General features: G+C 57.1%; 1 protein-coding gene across 1 annotated transcript; it reads right to left on the bottom strand.

Annotated features, from left to right (window-relative positions):
- Positions 1-711: 711 nt before the first annotated feature.
- LMAN1L (lectin, mannose binding 1 like) lies at positions 712-18,641 on the bottom strand. Its single transcript, XM_073877436.1, is given in 16 exon segments — positions 712-893; positions 896-939; positions 1,984-2,078; positions 2,081-2,128; positions 2,751-2,827; positions 2,830-2,873; positions 4,194-4,393; positions 5,031-5,509; positions 5,808-5,940; positions 6,526-6,584; positions 7,404-7,524; positions 7,870-7,969; positions 9,315-9,373; positions 9,460-9,567; positions 9,681-9,835; positions 12,734-18,641. Coding segments are annotated over 16 exon segments (2,076 nt in total). The 5' UTR covers positions 12,906-18,641.
- Between the last annotated feature and the right edge of the window lie 65 nt (positions 18,642-18,706).

The following is an 18,706-nucleotide window of genomic DNA, read 5'->3' as shown; positions in this document are numbered from 1 at the left end:
AGCTCCGCCTGGGCATTGCTGACAACGGATTAGGGCCTGCGGGGGTGGGGTCGTTCCCCAGGGAAAGGGGCTGCACTGATGCACCTGGAGCCCTGCTCCCTACTCTTCCTCCACCCCCTCCTCTCCCAGGTCGCTGAGAGCCAGGTTTTCAGGGGGCGGTTTCAAGTGGCAGCAAGGGGCGAAGATTCAGCCCTGGGCCCTACCCCATCCTCCCCATCTGGCTGCCCCAGCAGCTGCTCAAAGATCTGGACGCTGGGAAAGGGAGGGAGACCAGAAAGCAGGAATCCCTATTATGTCTCCATGGGTTGCCTCAGAGTTCTCCCTCACTTGCCAGCCCCGCTGAACCCTAAAGTTGCAAGAAGTGGAGAGGGAGAGGGTTGTTCATGGTGATGCTGGCTGGACTGAGCCAGGAAGGACCCCTGGAGATACCACTCTTTGTTCTGGGTGAATTTGGGGATAGAATTATACACAGTTGGGACTTCCTCTCCCTCCATTGCCTAAGGGCTCAAAGCTGTGGGGTATCTGGTCTTTTGGCAATCAAGCTAGTCCTTGACCTCCTTGCCTGCTTGGAGTCCACTGCCAGCTACCTGTCCAGAAAAGGTGGAAGCCTTCAGAAAGATTAAGGTGAAGTCAGAAGGTAAATGAGCATATCAAAGCGTAGGGCATGGGAAGATGTAAATCACCTTTAATAAGACTGGAGCTCCCCAAAAGTTAAGGTGTGGGCAGGAGCTGGGCACCCAGAAGGAGAAGGTACTGGCCAAGCTCTCTACTCCCTAGACACCACCCACCTCCTTCAGGGTTCTCAGGTGAGTCATGCACGCATGCTGGGGGAGAGAGCTGCCTCCTCAGAACCCCCAGGGCCCCAGGGATGCGTGGTGCAGGACACAGAGGGGGCTGCCTATGGGCAAACAGTCCCAAAGGCTCTTGTCCAGCTCCTGCCTACTGCCAGGGAAAGGAGAAGAAGGTTACTTGGATTTCTGCTTTTGGGGTTCTTGAGACCAGGCTCCCACACTCACCTCTCTAGCATCTCTCCCCCACAGCCTCCCCTGTTCTAGGACCTTTTGTGGCTCCCTGGCCTGCCCCATCAAGACAACATTCTTCCTCTGGCATTCAAGGTCTGTCCAGGTGGCTCCAGCCTTATGGCCACCATTGCAAGCCTACATAATGCATAAGCTTGTCATCATTTCCACTTTGTACCTTTGCTGTTCTCACCTGGAGGCTGTCCCCTCTTCTACTCTGCTGTTAAAGCTCAGCACACTTCACTTCTCCCCGGGGACCACCCCAGACCACACTGATTCTTCTTGTCTTGAAATTCCACCAGTAAGGACTGTCTTCTGAGCACCGTAGCACACTCTCCATCCCTAAATGTTTCCATTCAACAAACACCCACCAAGCAGAATTAGTGACCTCCTACCACCTTTTAAATTCTCTTTGCCCAGTTTCACAAACTGGTCCCACACTTTGCTTTGACAGTACTGAACTTGCCACTTTTTCTCCAGAATATTGTGCTTTCTTCATGTTTCCATGCCTTTTCTTATGCTATTCCTCTGCATTGAGGCCTTTACTTATCTTGACAGGCTGGAAGACTTCTAGTTACCTTGATGACCCCTATCCAATGTCTCTTCCAGGTCAATGCCCTGATCGTCCCAAGCTGGGTCAAGTGCTTTTTTCCTGTACTGTCATAGCCCCTGAGCTTCCTGCCATCATGGCACTGACCACATAACTATCGGTTACTTATCAGTTTCTCACACCAGCAAGTGATTTCTGTGATTGCAGGACTTAGATGGGGCCAGCAATTGAGCCGGTGGTCAGTAGAGCCTATCAGAAAAATGGGTCCTAGCCTGCATGCTGCTCCTTGTCAGCTGGTAGACCAGGCACAGTCCCCCTGGGCTTCAGTGCCCCATCTCTCAAATTGAGTGGCTATGACCCAGAATTAAGAGATGCCAGGTAGGTGTAGGATGTCTTACCCATGGGAAGACCCACCTGAAGTGCACGTAACAGAAGAAGCCTATAGTCTGAATGAGGAGGAAGAACAAGAAGATGCTGGGCCGCAGGCATGAGGAGGGCGCAGGCATGAGGAGGCCCCTGGGGGGTGGCCAGGTGGGCGGGGCTTCTTGGTTGCTGCTTCCTGAAAGGGGACAGTCTAAAGTCCTGGATCAGCTTCTTACCCAAAAGGAAAAAGAGGACCTGGGATCTGGGCCATGTGTGGGCTCTACTTCCTCTCCCTGGGCTTGGGGCACCCTGGCTCTCATCCAGGGAACTTGGATGTGATCCCCCCTCTAGCTTCCATGGCTCCATCTGTGGGAACAGCTGGGAAGGCCTAGGGCCTGGGATCATCAGGGCTCTCTGAAGGCTCTAGAGATGAGAAAGAGAGAAGTAGAGAGTGAAAGACAAGGTGATGGTGAGGGCAAAGGTAAGAGCAAGATGGGGCACGGGGAAGGGAGGGCTTTATCACCGAGCTCTGAGTACTCCCGTTTCCCTTCTGGTCACTGAGGGGGGTTGGACCCCAGGGTCTCCAGGGCCCTGCTGGCATCGAGAGTCTTTGGGAGCCTCCAGAGAGCAGAGAGGGCAGAGAGGGCAGAGAGAAGATCACATATGTGTTACAGACACAGACATGGGTGTGCCTGCCAGCAGTCCCAAGAGGAAGCACGAGGGCAGGAGGGCCTGACAATGTAGAAGTGCTAGAGCAAGGGGGGCGAGCCTGGACCTCAAGGATGGGGTCCTCATGGTACCCCTTCCTTCCCTCTCACCAGTGGGCCCTGAAGGTCCTTCTGCAGAAGGCTCAGGATCTGGGCCAGCTCTAAGAAATGATGCTTGGTGCCCACAGCAGATAGAAGAGCTGGGCTCTTGAGGCCACGTGGGCAGCTGCATCCCTGGTGGGGGGTGGAAACCAAGGGAGATGATTCATTATGCCTTCTGGTTGCACCCAAACCTCCTAACCATTTCTCGCAATCCCTAACAGCAGCACCTGTGGGAAACAGGCACCATCCATAGGGCCCCTTCTTAGGGGCTGGTCTTCTTTCCCTAAACCTTCTTCCTGTATCCTCAGACAGCTTTAGTTCAGAGAAAGTTCTCCTTAAAGTTGTCTGTCTCAACTCTAGGCTCCCTGGGCTCTGCTTTCCATCCCCAGCCCCCAGGGGATTTAGTTCTTCTCCCTCTCCCCATCTCCCCACCCCCAAGCATCTAGATGTGGCTGAGGGACCCAGAATCCAGCATCCAGCCTGGAGCTTTCCTCCTCCGTGGCATCAAGATGACCTCCCTGTCTCCAGAGCTCTACAGGTAGCTCCCGAGGCTTGGTCTAAAGTGGGATGTTGGGGGGCTGGAGGGGGGGCAAAAAGAAGTCAGGTACTGGCCCCCCTTCAGCTGGGCCCAATCTTGGTTATGGTTCCTCCAAGAATGCCATTAAAACATCCCCTCTGTGGGCGCCTGGGTGGCTCAGTTGGTTAAGCGACTGCCTTCAGCTCAGGTCATGATCCTGGAGTCCCGGGATCGCGTCCCACATCGGGCTCCCTGCTCAGCAGGGAGTCTGCTTCTTCCTCTGACCCTCTCTCCTCTCATGCTCTCTCTCACTCTCTCTCTCTCAAATAAATAAATAAAATATTAAAAAAAAATAAAACATCCCCTCTGTGGGGCGCCTGGGTGGCTCAGTCAGTTAAGCATCTGCCTTTGGCTCAGGTCATGATCCCAGGGTCCTGGGATCAAGCCCCGAGTGGGGCTCCCTGCTTAACAGGGGGTCTGCTTCAAGTCCCGAGTGGGGCTCCCTGCTTAACAGGGGGTCTGCCTCTCCTCCTGCCTGGCTCCCCCTGCTTGTGCTTTGTTTCTCTCTAATAAATAAATAAAATCTTAAAAAAAATCCCCTCCTTCCAGGAGCTGTCACTGAAGAAGGGCTCAGATTTATCAACTCTCCCTGGGCAAGTGGGGTGTCTGATAGGGGCTCTCATGAAGGGTCCCTTCCAGGGAGAGTTACTTTTATACTAGGAATTTCAGACTTCAAACTTGATTCAATTAAGTTCGGGTCAACTGGACAAACCTAACTCTGCCCCAGCCCCTCCTTATGTGCCAGACTTCGTGTCAGATGCTCAGGAAGTGAGGAAAGGAATAGGGGGCCAATGGAGGAACTTGAGGCTGAGCAAGTGGGTGGAGCAGAGCTTCTCTGTCCCTCCCCTAGGACCCCTCCTCGCAGGTGCCCTTACCTCATCTCTTGCAGGTCCTAGAGCAGAGTCCTCTGTCCATGGAGCAGGGCGCTGACCTTGGCAGAGTCCTGCAGGAGTGCCGCCCTGTTCTCTAGGGCCCAGGGCACAGCCCCTCTCTTCTCAGAGTCCCTCTTCCCCAAGGATGCTGTAGCCCTCTTCCTTCTGGAAGTCCTTGCCAGCTTGCCTGGCCCCTCGTCAGTTTAGACATTATCTGACACACTAAGATTCTCCCCTGTCCAGCTGGGCTTCTGGATTCCCCCTCCTCTCAAACCCCTCCCCCTAAGGGTCATGGGCTTTCTGCCCTTTGCAGAAGTGTTTCTGCCCCTTGAAGTCCAGTCCTTTCCTACCTACTACCCCCCAGGGCACAGTCCAAGATGGGGCCAGTGCTGAACAACTCTCAATGCTTGGGCCTCTGTCTTGCTGAGTGGCCTGGAGAAGTGACTGCCCCTCTCTGGGGTGGGATAGAATCTGGCAGGAGGAGTTCTGGGCCTGGAAGTAGGATCAGAGAGACCTGGCCTTGGGATGCGGCCCCCTTCCCCCCCCCCCCCCCAGCAACCCAGCCTCAGCTGCTCTGGCCCGAGGACACAAGTTGAAGGGCCTGAGCTACCAGAGCCCAACAAAGCTCCCAGGAGTCACGGGTCTCTTCTGCCCGGCATCTCATATCTTGAGTCCAGCTCTCAGGCCCCAGGCTGGGCATGCCATGGGGCATGGCTCCTTGGAGGGGAAGCCAGAATGGCAGTGGAGATGAAACAAGGATTCTGGTGCATCTGAGCATTAAGCAAGCCGTATGTGAACCAAATCACATGTGGAGCTACATGCAAATTAGCACCCAGTCTATTTCTGGCACTTGTCTACAGCCTGTGTCCAAGTACCTGGCATCTCCTCTCCCCAGCCCCAGCCGCGTGGATCCGTGGGTATGTGCTCGTGCAGGGCTACCCTCCCGCATGCTCCCCTGCCTGGCAGGTCCACCCCATCCTGCCACCTGCAGCACTGCACCCCGGCTCTCCTTTCCCTCCAGACCTTGGGGGAGACAAGTTCCCAAGTATAGTGCTTGCTCCTCTTTCTGGACAGAGGGAGCCCACTGGTGCCAGGGACCCAGTGCCTGAGGGAGCTTGCTTTTCCAGGCCTGCAGGCAGGGTCTTGGGTGCCCCAGGGGCCACTCACCCAGGCTCCCATAGGCCTGGCGTGGCCTGGGGACCCCAGCTGCTTCTTCCATTGCCTCTCAGCCTGGGCCAACTGTTTGGACAGACCCTGGAGAGCTTGCAGGATTTGGCGGTGTCTGCCCAGCATCTCCTCCAGGCCAAAGCTTCTTTCCCCTGGAGATTGGGGCAGAGCTGGGACACGCAGCCAACTGCAGTGAGATAGCAGATCCTATCTTTTGGGGAGAGGGGGAGCAGAAAGGCATGGCTTCTGCCTCCAAGACTCCCCTGGAAAGATATGCCTGGGTGCTGGGGTGGGGATAAGACAGAGTAGCTGGGGCCCAGGGTCTGCTAGATATGGCCTCCTTAGACCTTCATCTCCCCATTAGTTAGAGGACTCCTGGTTTGAAGGGGAGAGGATCCTGTGATACTCAAATGGGCCCCTGCCCCACCTGCCTGCTCCCTGGGTCCTTACCCTCTTCCTGGACTTTGGAGCTCGGCTGTGGAATCGCATCCTTCCTGGGGCCCAGGGCCAGCTTTGCCTGAAGCCCTTCCAGCTGCCTCGCCAGCCGGAGCTCCTCCATCTCCAGAAAGGCTGGGGGCGGGGGGTGGGGTGGGGGGAGGCTGGAAAAAGAAGATAAAACTCAGGCCTGAAACCCATGGGAGATCTGCAGGTGAGGGGAGCTTTCCCACAGGGCCTCCAACCCTCCTCCTGGAGCACCCCAGCTGGGTCTCCCTCAGCTCAGCCCCCAGGCCCTGCGGTTTCAGCCCCGCTGCTGCCAATCCCCACACCCTTCCCTCCTGCTGCTGCCCCAGCCCCCCAGCTCTCTCAGGACTCAGACCTTTGTCCCCGCTGCTCCTCCTCGCAGCTACCTCGCTTGGCCCTTTCAAGCTCGTCTCTTCCAGGTGGCCTTCCCTGCTCCCCCTGGCCAGTCAGGGCCCCTCTTCTGTGCTCCCACAGCCCCCAGTCAGCTGGGGAGATGCTTCGGGACAGGGCCTAGCTCTAGGTCACCTCTGGCCCCCAGCACTGCCCAGAACAAGGCCTGGCCTGAGCAGAGCCCAGAGAGATAGGTAGCTGTAGAGATAAAGGCTGGGACGATAGGACTGACTGCACGTGACGTGAGCAGAAGCATCTGGGGCGGGGAGGGGTCCCTGGGCTGTCTCTCCCCTGAAGGCCGGCCCAGGGCTGGCATCACCTTCAGACCCGGCTCACTCAGACTGAAGGTCAGGAAGGACAGGATGTCATGGTCATCTGGAAAGGGGGGAGAGAAGGGAAGGTAAGACGCCCCCCTCCATCCAGTTGCCCACTTACTCAGCACCCCCCCCCCCGGCTCCATTATATTCCAGGCAGGCAGGACATCTGGGTGACTTTGGGCAGCTCTATCCCTCGTCTTGCTCACTTCATAAGAAACGTGTGAGGGTCAGACAAGCAGATGGGGGGACTGTGAGGGTTGACCCACACACAGAGCCAAAGGTGGGCCACGGTGAGTGCCTAGAGCCAGGGCAACAGACTGGGTGACACCCTCAGGACCCAGAGCATGGCTGCTACTGGTGGAAGCAACCACGCAATGACTGCCTCTCAGCATGGTTCCGATCATGTCACTCTCCTCCTCAGAAACCTCCCACGGCTCCCTAGTGTCTAGAGTCTAAAGACCAAAGTCCTAGCCTTCAGGAGCTCCCACTCCCAGATGGCTTTCCAGCTGTGGGTCCCTCCGTGGACTCTTCATTATGTTATATCCGGTTGTTCCAGTTCCCTAAATGTCCCTCATGGCTGTCCCTCTTCCACTTGCCCCAGAGTTCCCAGCTAGGGGCACCTATGGGGCCATCACTGGATTAAAGACTTCTTGTGCTTTATCCTATTTGAGACTTTCAGCAACTCTGCAAGGCAGACATGAGCTTCCCCGATGGTAACAGAGGCCCCGAGAGGGCTCGTGCTTGACTCCCCAGGCCACGTAGAGGGGAAGTGGCTGGCCCACGCCCAACCCAGAGCTCTTTAGAAGGCGTGCTCAGGGTGGGTCATGGGTCACTAGGTATCACTCCTCTGCTCTTAGAAGGTCCAGAAGGTCCTCACCTGCCAGGGTGCTGGTGGCTGCCGAGACCCCAAAGAAACCTCCAGGAGCCAAAAGCAGGGGCCCCGTGTCAATGCAGACCTCATCTAGGTCGTTGGGAGTGAGGCCGCTGTTCAAAGACACCTGAGGGGCACAGAGGACTGAGCCCCTTGTGCGTGGAACCCCCTCCTCTCCCCTGACCCCAGCATCATCCCCACCTCTGAGTCACTGACTCCCCTGGTTGTAAAGGTGGCCTCAGGGCCCGGTGTCAGAATGGCACGCTTACCTGGTCTCGCGCTAGCCCTCCTAAGTATATTCTCTGGGGGTTAGCAATCTGTGCAGGGAGGAGGGTCGCACGAGAGCGCCGCCCGTATGTGCCAGGGACGCCGTTGGGATCATGGGTGCTCACATAGCAACTCTGTAGCTCTGAGCCCTATGGTCTGCCCCTCCCTGCCCAGAGAAACTGCAAAAGCAGGAGGGGCTACTCACGCGCAGCCTCTGCCCCCAGTAGGTGATCCGTGCTCTGAAGGGGTACGGCAGGTTGCGGGAGTCCCGGTGGCAGGAGCCCAGCACCCCGCTGGCTCTGTCCCTGTGGGCACTAGGAATCCAGCCTGGCCGCACAGGACCCAAGGCCGGGCTGGTGGGGGCGGTCCCAGAGGCCGTTCTGCGTGGGCCTGCGGCACTCCCACCCTCCCCACTGGGTGACCCAGGACGGGACAGGTCCCTGTGGTCTAGTTTGAGTCTCCCTTGCTGTAGTCCGCTTCTTTAGTGGGAGAGAGAGGAGTGGGAAAGCAAGCCTTGCCTAGCAGGGTGCTGGGACTCGGGGGTTTACAGAAGAGGCCAAGGCCTTCCTGTGACTTTTCTCTCGGGGGACAGAGCCTGGACCAACAGTGGAGTTCTGCCCTCAGTCCCCCAGACCCGCCGCATCCTCCCACTGCCCCTCCCTTAACCTCCATGTGCCCCTGCGCCTCTGGAAAGGCTTCTCCAAGCTCGAAGCAGCAGGACAGACTCAGGACGGGCAGCACGAGCCGAGGTCTGTGGGCCGGAGGGGTCACCCGAGTGTCTCCGGGCACACAGGCTCACAGACCAGCGCAGTCGCTGCGGCCTTCAGCCAGGAGGGAGGCGGCACAGAGCAGGGAGAAGCCACAGCTCCGAAGAGCAGCCCGTGGGACCTTGGGCAAATTACCACATCCTTCCAGACCCGAGTTGCCCCATCTTTAAAATGAGGATAATAATTGAAACTACCTCATAACATTGTTATGTTATAACTAAGACAGTGAGTGCAAAGTGCTTGGCGCTGTGCCTGGCATACCGGTAAGGTCGGCTCCATAAACGCTAGCAATTACTCTAATTGTTATGAGCTAAGGGGTGTTTGCTAAGAGACAGTGAGGAGGCAGCTGGGCCCCGGGGTGGGATGGGCAGCCACGTCACCCAGGAGAAAGGGAAGGCACTGGCAGGCAGGCAGCTGACGCACGGGCAGGGCGTGGGCCATCTGGCCTCAAATCTCAGCTCTGCACACAGCTGTGTGACCTCGGGCAAGTCACTCCACCTTTCTGGGCCTCAACGTCCTCCCTGTAATCTGGGACTAATAATCCCCTCCTCCAGAGTGTTGCTGATCAGATGAGATGTTGTGAGTGACAGCGCTCAGCACAGGCTCCGCCCTGTGTCATTTCACACCCCGCCCCCCAAGGGGGCGCTGTTAGGTTGAATGAATTGAGGACTCGGTGGGGCAGTTCCGGGGAAGCGCAAGCAAACTCTGGCCCCCACCCCAGAGGAGGCCCAGCTGGGACCAAGCTGGAGGGAGCCCGGGGCAAGAGGCCCAGGGCGGGGCGGGGGGAGGTGGCTCTCGGAGGGGGGGCCAGGGGCACGAGTCGGCGGTGTGGGTAACTGCTGAGGCCCTCATGGCCCAGGAGAGGGTCCAGACAGGCCCTTACCCAGGCGGCTCGTAGTGAGTGTGCCCATCGCTGGCCAGCACGCTGATGGCAGTGCTGTTCTGCACGGGAGGGGACAAGCAGCCTGAGCCGCGGGCACAGGAAGGATGGGAGGTGTGGATGGGAGGGGGCGCCGATCACGACTTACCTGGGTATCCTGGGCCGAGGAGTCAAAGAGGATCCCGATGCCGTCCCATGAGGCCGGCCCCTCCAGGACAGAGCCTACTTGGCCCCTGCCCCGGGTGTACCACACGGCCTGCAGGTCCCCAGCGGCTCAGCCCAGGGGTCCCTCAGGACACCGGAACCTCAGGCTCCCCACCTGTTTCCCTGCCTCACCCCCTCTGCCCAGCCTTGGTTGGGGCCACTCACCACGCCCTGGGCTCCCCGGCGCCCCGGCCCGGTCACCCTCATCTGCACCTCCACCTCCCAGGCAGAGAGGAGGACGGGGACCCTGCTCCACACGGCGCCGCTGCGGTTCTGCACGGATGGAGCCAGCCGCACCTCTTCCAGGCCCAGTATGGCATCTGTGGACCAAGGCAGCTCAGGCCCGGGGCCCCACCGTCCCCACTTCCCCCATCATTCTCTCTCTGGCCTGGGCTGGGCCTGGGGGAAGAAGGAGGTAACATCAAGGCCTGCCAGGAAATAACAGGCCAGCTGTTGGACATGGGAACCCCAGCACAGCCGGGGTGGGGGGCTTTGCCAGGGGAGGGCAACAGATGCCAGATCCATGGGGGGGGGGAGGTTTACCTGCCTTCTCACACAAGCCTCACCACAAATCTGTGCAGCCTGCTTTTAAAAGACCCCATTTTACACATGTGGAAACTGAGGCTCAGAAAAGTTAAGGAACTAAGTGGTTTGGAACTCAGCTCTGTCTGGTTCCAAAGCACAGCTGACCCTTGAACAACACAGCTTCAAACAGCATGGGTCCATTTATACGCAAATGTTTTCGATAAATGCAGTGTGATACTGTAAACGTATTTTCTCTTATGATTTTTTTTAATTTATTTATTTTAGAAGGAGAGTGTGAGAGGGCACGAGCGTGAGCAGGGGGAGGAGCAGAGGGGGAGGGAGAAGGAGGGGGAAAGAATCTCAAGCAGACTCCGCGCTGAGCGTGGAGCTTGATCCCAGGACCCTGAGATCATGACCTGAGCCAAAACCAAGAGTCAGGTGATTAACGGACTGAGCCAGCCAGGTGCCCCTTGTCCTTATGATTTTCTTGATAACACTCTCTTCTCTCTGGCTTACCTTATTATAAGAATCCAGTATATAATACATGTGTTATGACACATATATAAAATATGTGTTACTTGACTGTGTATCAGTAAGGCTTCTGGTCAAACTAACAGTTAAGTTTTGGGGGCATCACAAGTTGTACCCTAATTTTCTACTGTGTGTGGGCTTGGCTCCCCCAACCCCTGCGTTGTTCAAGCATCAGCTCTTTCCACCACAGGAGAGATTTGTGTCCCCCCGCTTTCCGTGTCTCAGGTAGGAAACGCCCTGTGAAGGAAAATGAGGTGCCCAAGACCACAGGGCACAGCCGAGTGCTCGCTAGGACAGTCACGCTGGGGTTCAGGACTCCAGGCTGTGGAAGCCTGGAGAGACTCCAGGGTGGCCAAATGAGGCTGGGGGCTCTAGGGGACATTCCAAGGTGAGGAAAGCATGAAAGCAAAGGTGGGAACTGGCTGGCAGGACTGTGAGGAAAGGGTGGGGGATGGAGTGTATGTGTGTGAGAATTCTCAGTGGCTGTGGCTAGGGGAAAACCTCTGTGGAAGGAGGAGGGAAAGGGGAGAGAAACTGAGGCAGGCTTGGCAGGAATCAGGGGAAAGATCAGAGGTCTCACCCCAGCTGGCTCCCCATCCCTCTGATCTGCCAGCCTGGAACCTGGCCCGGGACCCAGGCCTTGCCAGGACTTTCCGGAGACTGCTAATCCAGGCTGTTGGCTCAGCAAGACCAGGGCTGGGGGCGGGGAGGCTCAAAGGCTGTAAGGCCAAATGCCCTGGGGGCTCTTAGAGGCCACCACTGCGTCCGAAGTGACCTGTAGGAGGCAAAGATTGTCCACTGTATACGACACTTACGCATTCAGCTTTATGTGGATTGTCCGTGAGACCTCATCCCAAACTGCGGGCTACTTGAGTCTGACAGCCCTGTGTCTCTGGGCTGGGCACAGAGGGGCATGGTGGTGGAAGTCTGATGAAAGGATGAGTGAATGAATGAATGGACAGGACGCGTATCACTGCGTGATCTTGGAGAATGCGCTTCTGCTCCCCTATATGGTCTGGGACACTCCAGACTCGACCGGGCCCAGAACAGGGAGTGTTGTACAGGCCCTGCCATTGTAGGCCTGAGGCAGGGCCTGGCTTGGTGCTGTGAGAATCAGCCCCCTCCTTTGTTTACCTCCCGTGCCTTTGTGAGGGGAGATTGGGCCAAAGACCCTCCTGACAAGGCATGTCATCTTAAAGGGATATTTGTTCTGGTCTCAGTCAGGAATCATGCCCTTTCTCAGAACTTCCCTCTCATAGACACAAATACATAATGGGTCTGCTTTCTCTCTTTGCTTTGCCTCCTAGGTGGCTCTGAACCAGATCCATGGCCCAACTCTGAAGGGCGGGCAGAACGCACAGCTGGTTTTGGTGACAAGCCATGTTCCTGGACTCATCTCCTGCCTCAGCCTTAACTCTTAATCTTGTTCGTTCTTAATTTAAGCTCCTCGGTACTGCCTGGGTCCTTATAAGTCCTCAGAAAGCCTTTTTGAGGGGTGCCTGGGTGGGTTAAGCGTCTGACTCTTGATTTCAGCTCAGGTCATGATCTTGGGGTTGTGAGATTGAGTCCCACGTCGGGGACTTATTGATCTCTTGAACGAGATCAAGTAGAAGACAGACTCTGTAGGCCTGGGCTTGGAAGTTCCTGAAGCTGAGATGCTGTCATGCCTGCTTCCACCCAACACACACACACACTACACACACACACACACACACACACAGGGCAGAGCTGGTGCCCTCTCTGGCAAAACAGCTGGCCATGAGGGTACCTCCTTTCAGGCAGCCCCAGTTCTCAAAGGACACCCACAGGCCTGGCGGCAAGGAGCAGGGAGGAGGGAGGCGGGTGCTGCTCCAAGTTGCCTTGTGTCTGTGTGTCTGAGACTCAGCATGTGAGCAAGCATGTGTGTGCTTATGGTTCCAAGAGGCAGAGGAAGAAGACGGGGTCCAAGGAGAGGCAAAAGGAAAAGAGGGAAGTCTTAGCGCAGAGAAAGAGAGAGGCAGAGAGGAGAGACTGAGTCTGGGGGATGGGGGTGGGGTTGTGGTGGGTGGGGGAGGAGACAAGCCATCTTGGGCAGCGGCTGGTACGGCAGGCCCGCTCCCCACCAAGTCACAGCCGCCTAGAGCTCATCAGCCCCTCCAGCGGGTCCCTACCCCGCCCCTCACCTCCATGATGACTCCAGAAGGGTATTCCAGCCCCAGGCAGCGCCAGTCTTGGTCCTTTGAAGCTGAGCTTATATTCAAACCTTCTCTGAGGAGGCTGGGCCCCCTCAGGGCTGTGGGGGCCCAGGAGCAGGAGGAGGAGAAGGCAGAACAAGGGGCCACCGACCACCAGCATTGTGAAGGGATCTGGTGTCTGGGCCCCTGGGAGGAGCTGTAGCTGGGAGGCCAGGGAGGGGCTCCAGGGGCCGGGGCCAGGGTGGGAGGAGCTGGTTTCTGGCACTGTCCTCTCCCTTCATCCACGACACAGACATCCTGTTCCTTCCAGGCCTGACCTCAGGCCCGGCCTCTCCCTCACCTCCAGCCTGGCCCCTGACCTCTCGCCCACCTGGTTCTGCCCCTGCTCCTGGGCTCAGGCCGTCTTCCCGCCTTCCCGCAGCTCCATCAGCCGTAAGGCCTCAGGGATCACAAGAACAGGCCCCGGCCCCCAGCAGCCCTGGCCTCTCCCCTTGCTCAGGACGGGCCTCCACCTCCTGCCTCCTTCCTGCAGATAGGTGACCCGACTATCTGGACGGTCGGGTCATCCTCAGCTTCCCTGTCCTGCTCGCTCCGCGGGGGTGCTCAGCTCAGTCCCGCATTGCCAACACTCATGCCTCCAAGCGGCCTCGTTTCCTCCACACATAAATTACATGAAGAAAAGAAAGGGAGTCCTAACAGGCAGAGCAAACCAATGCAATGTGTGGACCTTGTTTCGAGTCTAATTTTAACCAACTGTCGGGGGAAAAATGAGACGGTTGGGGGAAATCTGAACAATGAATACTTGATTAAAATAAGGAGGTATTGTTTAAAGACCTTAGGAATAATAATGGTATTGTGGTTACATTTTTTTAAAAAGTGTTTTGTCTTTTAGAGAAACGTAAGGAACCTGTACCGGGCGCCTGGGTGGCTCAGATGGTTAAGCGTCTGCCTTTGGCTCAGGTCATGATCCCAGGGTCCTGGGATCGAGTCCCACATCGGGCTCCCTGCTCAGCGGGGAGCCTGCTTCTCCCTCTCCCACTCCCTCTGCCTCTCTCTCTCTCTCTCTCTCTCTCTGACTCTCATGAATAAATAAATAAAACATTAAAAAAAAAAAAAAGAAACCTGTACCAATGAATTGATATCATGTCTAGGATCTGCTTCCAAGGGTCCCGGAGCTCAGAGCTTGGTTGCGGGGGAAGGGTGCACGGAGGGCACAGGATTGGTCTGGAGGGGCCGTTCAAGTTGGGTGGTGAGGATGTGGGCATTCATTAGAGTCTTCTCTCTACTGCATATGTTTATAGGATTATTTCCATACTAGAAATGTTATAAAAAAGAAGTCCTATATTTCAAGTATTTTCACTCAAATAAATGTTCATTTTCCCAAGTGGCTGGCTCATTTGCCAAGAAATCTGGCTAGCTGAAGTTTCACTGCACTTTGTAAGTTCCCAGTAGGATTAAGTTACTGAAGCTCTACAAATTAATTAAAATCAAGGCGGTAAGTGGAAAATTTTAGGACACACTAAAAGGAAACCTTCATTTCTCAACAGTAAGCCCCGGGCCACCTCCCCCCACTGTCTGCCTCACCTTCATGGCCCCGGCCATGCCGTGAAGGGCAGCACGTGGATAGGTGTGGCCCTGCTCCCCCACCCGCCATGCAGTCCTTCTCGCTCCTGCCCTCACTGCCCCAAGGCAACAGCTCCGGCAAGGCCTGACAACAACCCTGTTCTTTGCTTCTAGTGGACACTTCTCAACCTGTCTCTGCCACATGGAAGGCCGCGGAACATCTCCCCCAGCCCTGGTGGCCTGGGCCTGGCCCCTCAGGGGCCCCTTTGCCACTGCCTGCCGTTCCTCCCCGGCCCCTCACACTGTGGCTCCTTGTGCTTGCGCCTCTCCTCACCTTCCACCTGCTTCCTGGCCAAGTTTGCCCATGCCCGCGGCCTCCAGCACCATTGCTGTGCTCATGATCCCCAAACCTCTGCTGTCGACCAGGCTTCTGGAGCTGTAGGCCTGAATGATGTCTAACTCTGCAGGGGACATCTCTACTTGGATGGCCCAAAGGCCCCCAGACAACACACCCATACTAAACTCCTGATCTCCTTGTCCAGGGCTAGGGTCTCAGGGGTGGCAGCCCCTACCCCTACCTGGTCAAACCAGAGCAAGCTCTTCAATCTGCTCTTGCTACTCTTAGACTGCCTTACCTGATCCTCTAATCTCTGAGGCTGTTTCTTTATCTGTAAAATGGGGGAATAATTGCATGTATCTCCAGGAGTTGTTTGGAGGGGTACATGAGATGACATCTAGTGTGTTGAGAACACGGCCTGGCCGATAGTGAGCACTCGGATCGGTACAATGTTAACTGTATTTACTTTCCTCTCCACCTCCTATGGCTTCACCAGCCCGGGCCGCCACCAGTCACCTCCTGCCTGACCAGCCGCAGCCTCCCCACTGTCTCCCTGTCTCCACTCTGGACACTCCCACCCCCAGGGCCAGACTCTAGCCAGAATTATTTTTCTAAAATGCAGGTCTGACCACATCACTCCTTGGTCCTGAACTCTTCAATTGCTCCTACAGTCATCTTTGTACAAAGGTAAACTCATGGGATCTGCAGAGCTGGGTGGGGTCTGGGCCCTGCTTTCTCTCCAGCCTTGCTTGCTCCTGAAAGCCCCCCATTGGCACCTGAGGCCCAGCCGTACCAGCCTATGGCACCTCAGCACCTTTGCCCAGGCAGTGCCCTCCCGTTGTCAGAAGCACCTCATTCTCTGTCTCTGCCTGAACTCCGGGCGTCTGGGAAGCTACCGAGAGCCTCCTGCTCCCTCTTCCTAGCCAGATTTCTGGGCATCAAGTTGAGCCTGAGTGGGATCCCCATTAGTCATGAGCTCCATGAGGGTAAGGACCCTGTCTTGCTTGTCTATGCCAAGCCAGCGGCCAGCACAGGGCCCAAGGATGAGAAAAGAAAGGAGGGAACGAAAAAGCCATAGGCCGGGCGCTTGGGTGGCTCAGTTGGTTAAGCGACTGCCTTTGGCTCAGGTCATGATCCTGGAGTCCCGGGATCGAGTCCCGCATCGGGCTCCCTGCTCGGCGGGGGGCCTGCTTCTCCCTCTGACCCTCTTCCCTCTCGTGCTCTCTATCTCTCATTCTCTCTCTCTCTCAAATAAATAAAATCTTAAAAAAAAAAAAAAGCCATAGGTCGAGTGAGAGAATGGAAGGAAGGAACGGGGAGGACTCACAGGCCACCAGGTGGAAAGACCTGGCTACCTGGGCCTGCATGCCTGCGGGTCCGTGTCCGCTGGCCCCCACCCCTTCTCTCCCGATCCCACGGCCACGCACCATTGCAGGGTTCTGAAGCCCAGCCAATTGTCAAAATGCCCTGCCAGTGAAGTCAGGCTGGTAGCATGACATTGGCCACAGCGAGAGTACACCATGGATGTCAGCAAACTAAATCAGAGCTCCCTGCCACACACCCCGCGTCTGACTGTGACCGTCACTGAGGTGCAGCCAGTGGCTTCCTCCCTGGGTGCTGGCTCCCACTGCAGGCACACCCCCTGTGCTCCGGCGGGCGTCCAGCCACCCCTCCTGCTCTAAGGAAGGCTCCCCCTGCGATCACTGCCATTCCTGCACCTCTGTCTTTTCTGCCCCCTCAGCACGTGGATCCGGCCTGCAGGTAAACGTCCTTCCCTTTGGCATCAGACTTGCTCATGCCTCTGCCGCCTTCAAATCTCCTAACTCGTCTTCTTTCCACGTCTCACAGCTCTTACAATCTCCCAAGACTGGCAGCCTTCCGGCAGAGCTCACACCCCCTAGCCAGGCCTGGAATCTGCACCCCCCGCAAGCTCAGGTTTTGCTGAAGTCACCAACCCCAGGGGCAGGCTCCGGTCTTCTGGGAAGGAGGGACCGGCTGGCTTGTCTCTCACCTCTGCCGCAGGGCAGTCTGCCACCTCCCTCTCTGTACCTTGCCTGGTCAGCCTGCTCTCCTTGGCCTTTGAACGTGAAGTGCTCTCCCCAGCATGGTCCTGGGCCCTCTTCTCTTCTGCACGTCCTCCCAAAGTGACCGCCTCCTTGGCCATGGCTTCCAATCCGAGCCACACACTGATATCTCAGATTCCCCGCTCCAGCCTCTGGGTTCCAACAACTTACTCATCACCTCTTGGCAGTTCAAAGGCACACCTAAGACTCAGCACGCCCTTAATAGAACTCATGATGTGTGCTGAACAGGAGTCTCCTGGTGCCCACCCCCCCGAGCCATTCTGCTTCTCAGGGGTTGCGCTGCCTCCGTGCCCCCCCCCCACATCATGAAGCCATTGGCAAGTTCACTCAGCTGCTTCTCCCATCCCTCTGGAGGCTGTCCACTCCCACCATCCTCTCTTACACTGATCAGTCCTCCCTGTGCTCCCTGGAACTTCTCCACCAATAGCCTGGGTGATTGATTGTTTCAAAGATACCTTCCTGCTCAGAACCTGTCACCGGCTCCCCATGGCTCTCAGGGTGACAAAAGCCAACCCTTGCTCCAGCCTCCTCTCTCCACATCAAGGCTCCCTGCATAGCTTCACCATCTTTCCAGAGACCCCGGGACAAGCTGCCCTCCCTCCAGTCCAAGCATCTCTTCCTGGAATGCTGCTGCCCACCCCCACCTCCTGTTCACCCTTCTGATCTCAGCTTAACATGCTGCCTCTTACAGGAAGCCCTCCCTGACCTACAGACAAGATCCGATTCCTACGTCATACATGTTTTTTCCATAGCACTTATCAGTTTGTGGTTGTCTGTGTGATTGTCCTCCCACCTGGAAACTCCACAAGGTCTGTCTTGCTCATTGCTGAGCCCCAGTCCTAGCACAAAGCAGCTATTCAATATATCTGCTGTTGAATGAATGGTCTGGTCTTGGAAAAACAAGGCTGGCGACGTACAGAAGGGATGGATCGGGGAGGCCGCTGATCTAGGCTGCAGAGGGGAGGGAGCAGACCCCGGCAGCTGGGCTGCAGTGGGCCAAGGCGTGCACAAGACACATGGCAAAGTTGGAACTCCCTGGATTTCGGGTCCTACTGGCTGGAACCGGGTAAGAGCCGCAACGGGACAAGGGGACCTCCACCCCCAGTGCCTGTCTCAGTGAATGAAATGAGCCTCCCCCAATCTTTGCAGCTTCTGCCCTGACCACTGACCCTGCACAACCTGAGTAAGGGGAGAAAATGCCACGGCTGGCCCTCATTCTCCATCTGTGGCCCCCAAGGTGGTGTGGGGAAGGCCCTCCACCTCTGTGTCCTCAGGCAGGCACGGGGCTGGGCACACATTGGGATGCGGCCGTGCTGTTCCATCTTGGGTGAGCCGTGAGAACCACCAGCAGCTCAGAGCCTCCCCTTCCCTCACCCCCCGGGTCCGCACCTTCTCTGAGCCATGAGCCATTTATCTTGCCTCCAACCAGGGGCCCCTGCTTCCATCTGGTCAGGCCTGGCTTCCTTCCCCATCCTTGGCTCCGGCCCTCCTTGTGCTGTCGACTTGAGCACCAGGGCAGGGCGGGCAGCTGGGGCCCTCCCAAGCTCAGGACGGCCGCCTGGGCCCGGGCCACAGCAGGACAGTGGGGGGAGGGGGAGGGGAGGGCTCCCCCACGGCAGACACAGGACACTCGCTCGTGCAGCGGACACAAAGCGGCGGCTACATCTCCCGGCCGTGCTCCCAGGGCAAGCACAGCCCCACTCACAGAGACAGGGGGATGGACAAGGTGGCACAGGGACAGGGGGCCGGGCGGGACAGGCAGGCTGGGCGGAGGAAGCGCCGAGGCTGGGCAGCGGTGTCCTCATGTGGTTTATTACGATTCCATCTCACAAGGCAGGTGGGCGGGTGGCAGCGGCACACGAATGGACTCCAAGCCCCTGACAGACGTCTGCCTCGGGCGCATGCAATGCAAACAGTGCAACGTGGTCAAGCGCAAACACGGGGCGACCGAGGCGACACGGGACACGGAACACGGGA

Source organism: Callorhinus ursinus, unplaced genomic scaffold (genome assembly GCF_003265705.2).
Source record: "Callorhinus ursinus isolate GAN/ISIS: 27379988/994484 unplaced genomic scaffold, GSC_fseal_2.0 scaffold25, whole genome shotgun sequence".
Classification (NCBI taxonomy): domain Eukaryota; kingdom Metazoa; phylum Chordata; class Mammalia; order Carnivora; family Otariidae; genus Callorhinus; species Callorhinus ursinus.
Note: the sequence above shows the minus strand (reverse complement) of the source record. Positions and strands in the feature narration are given on the sequence as shown.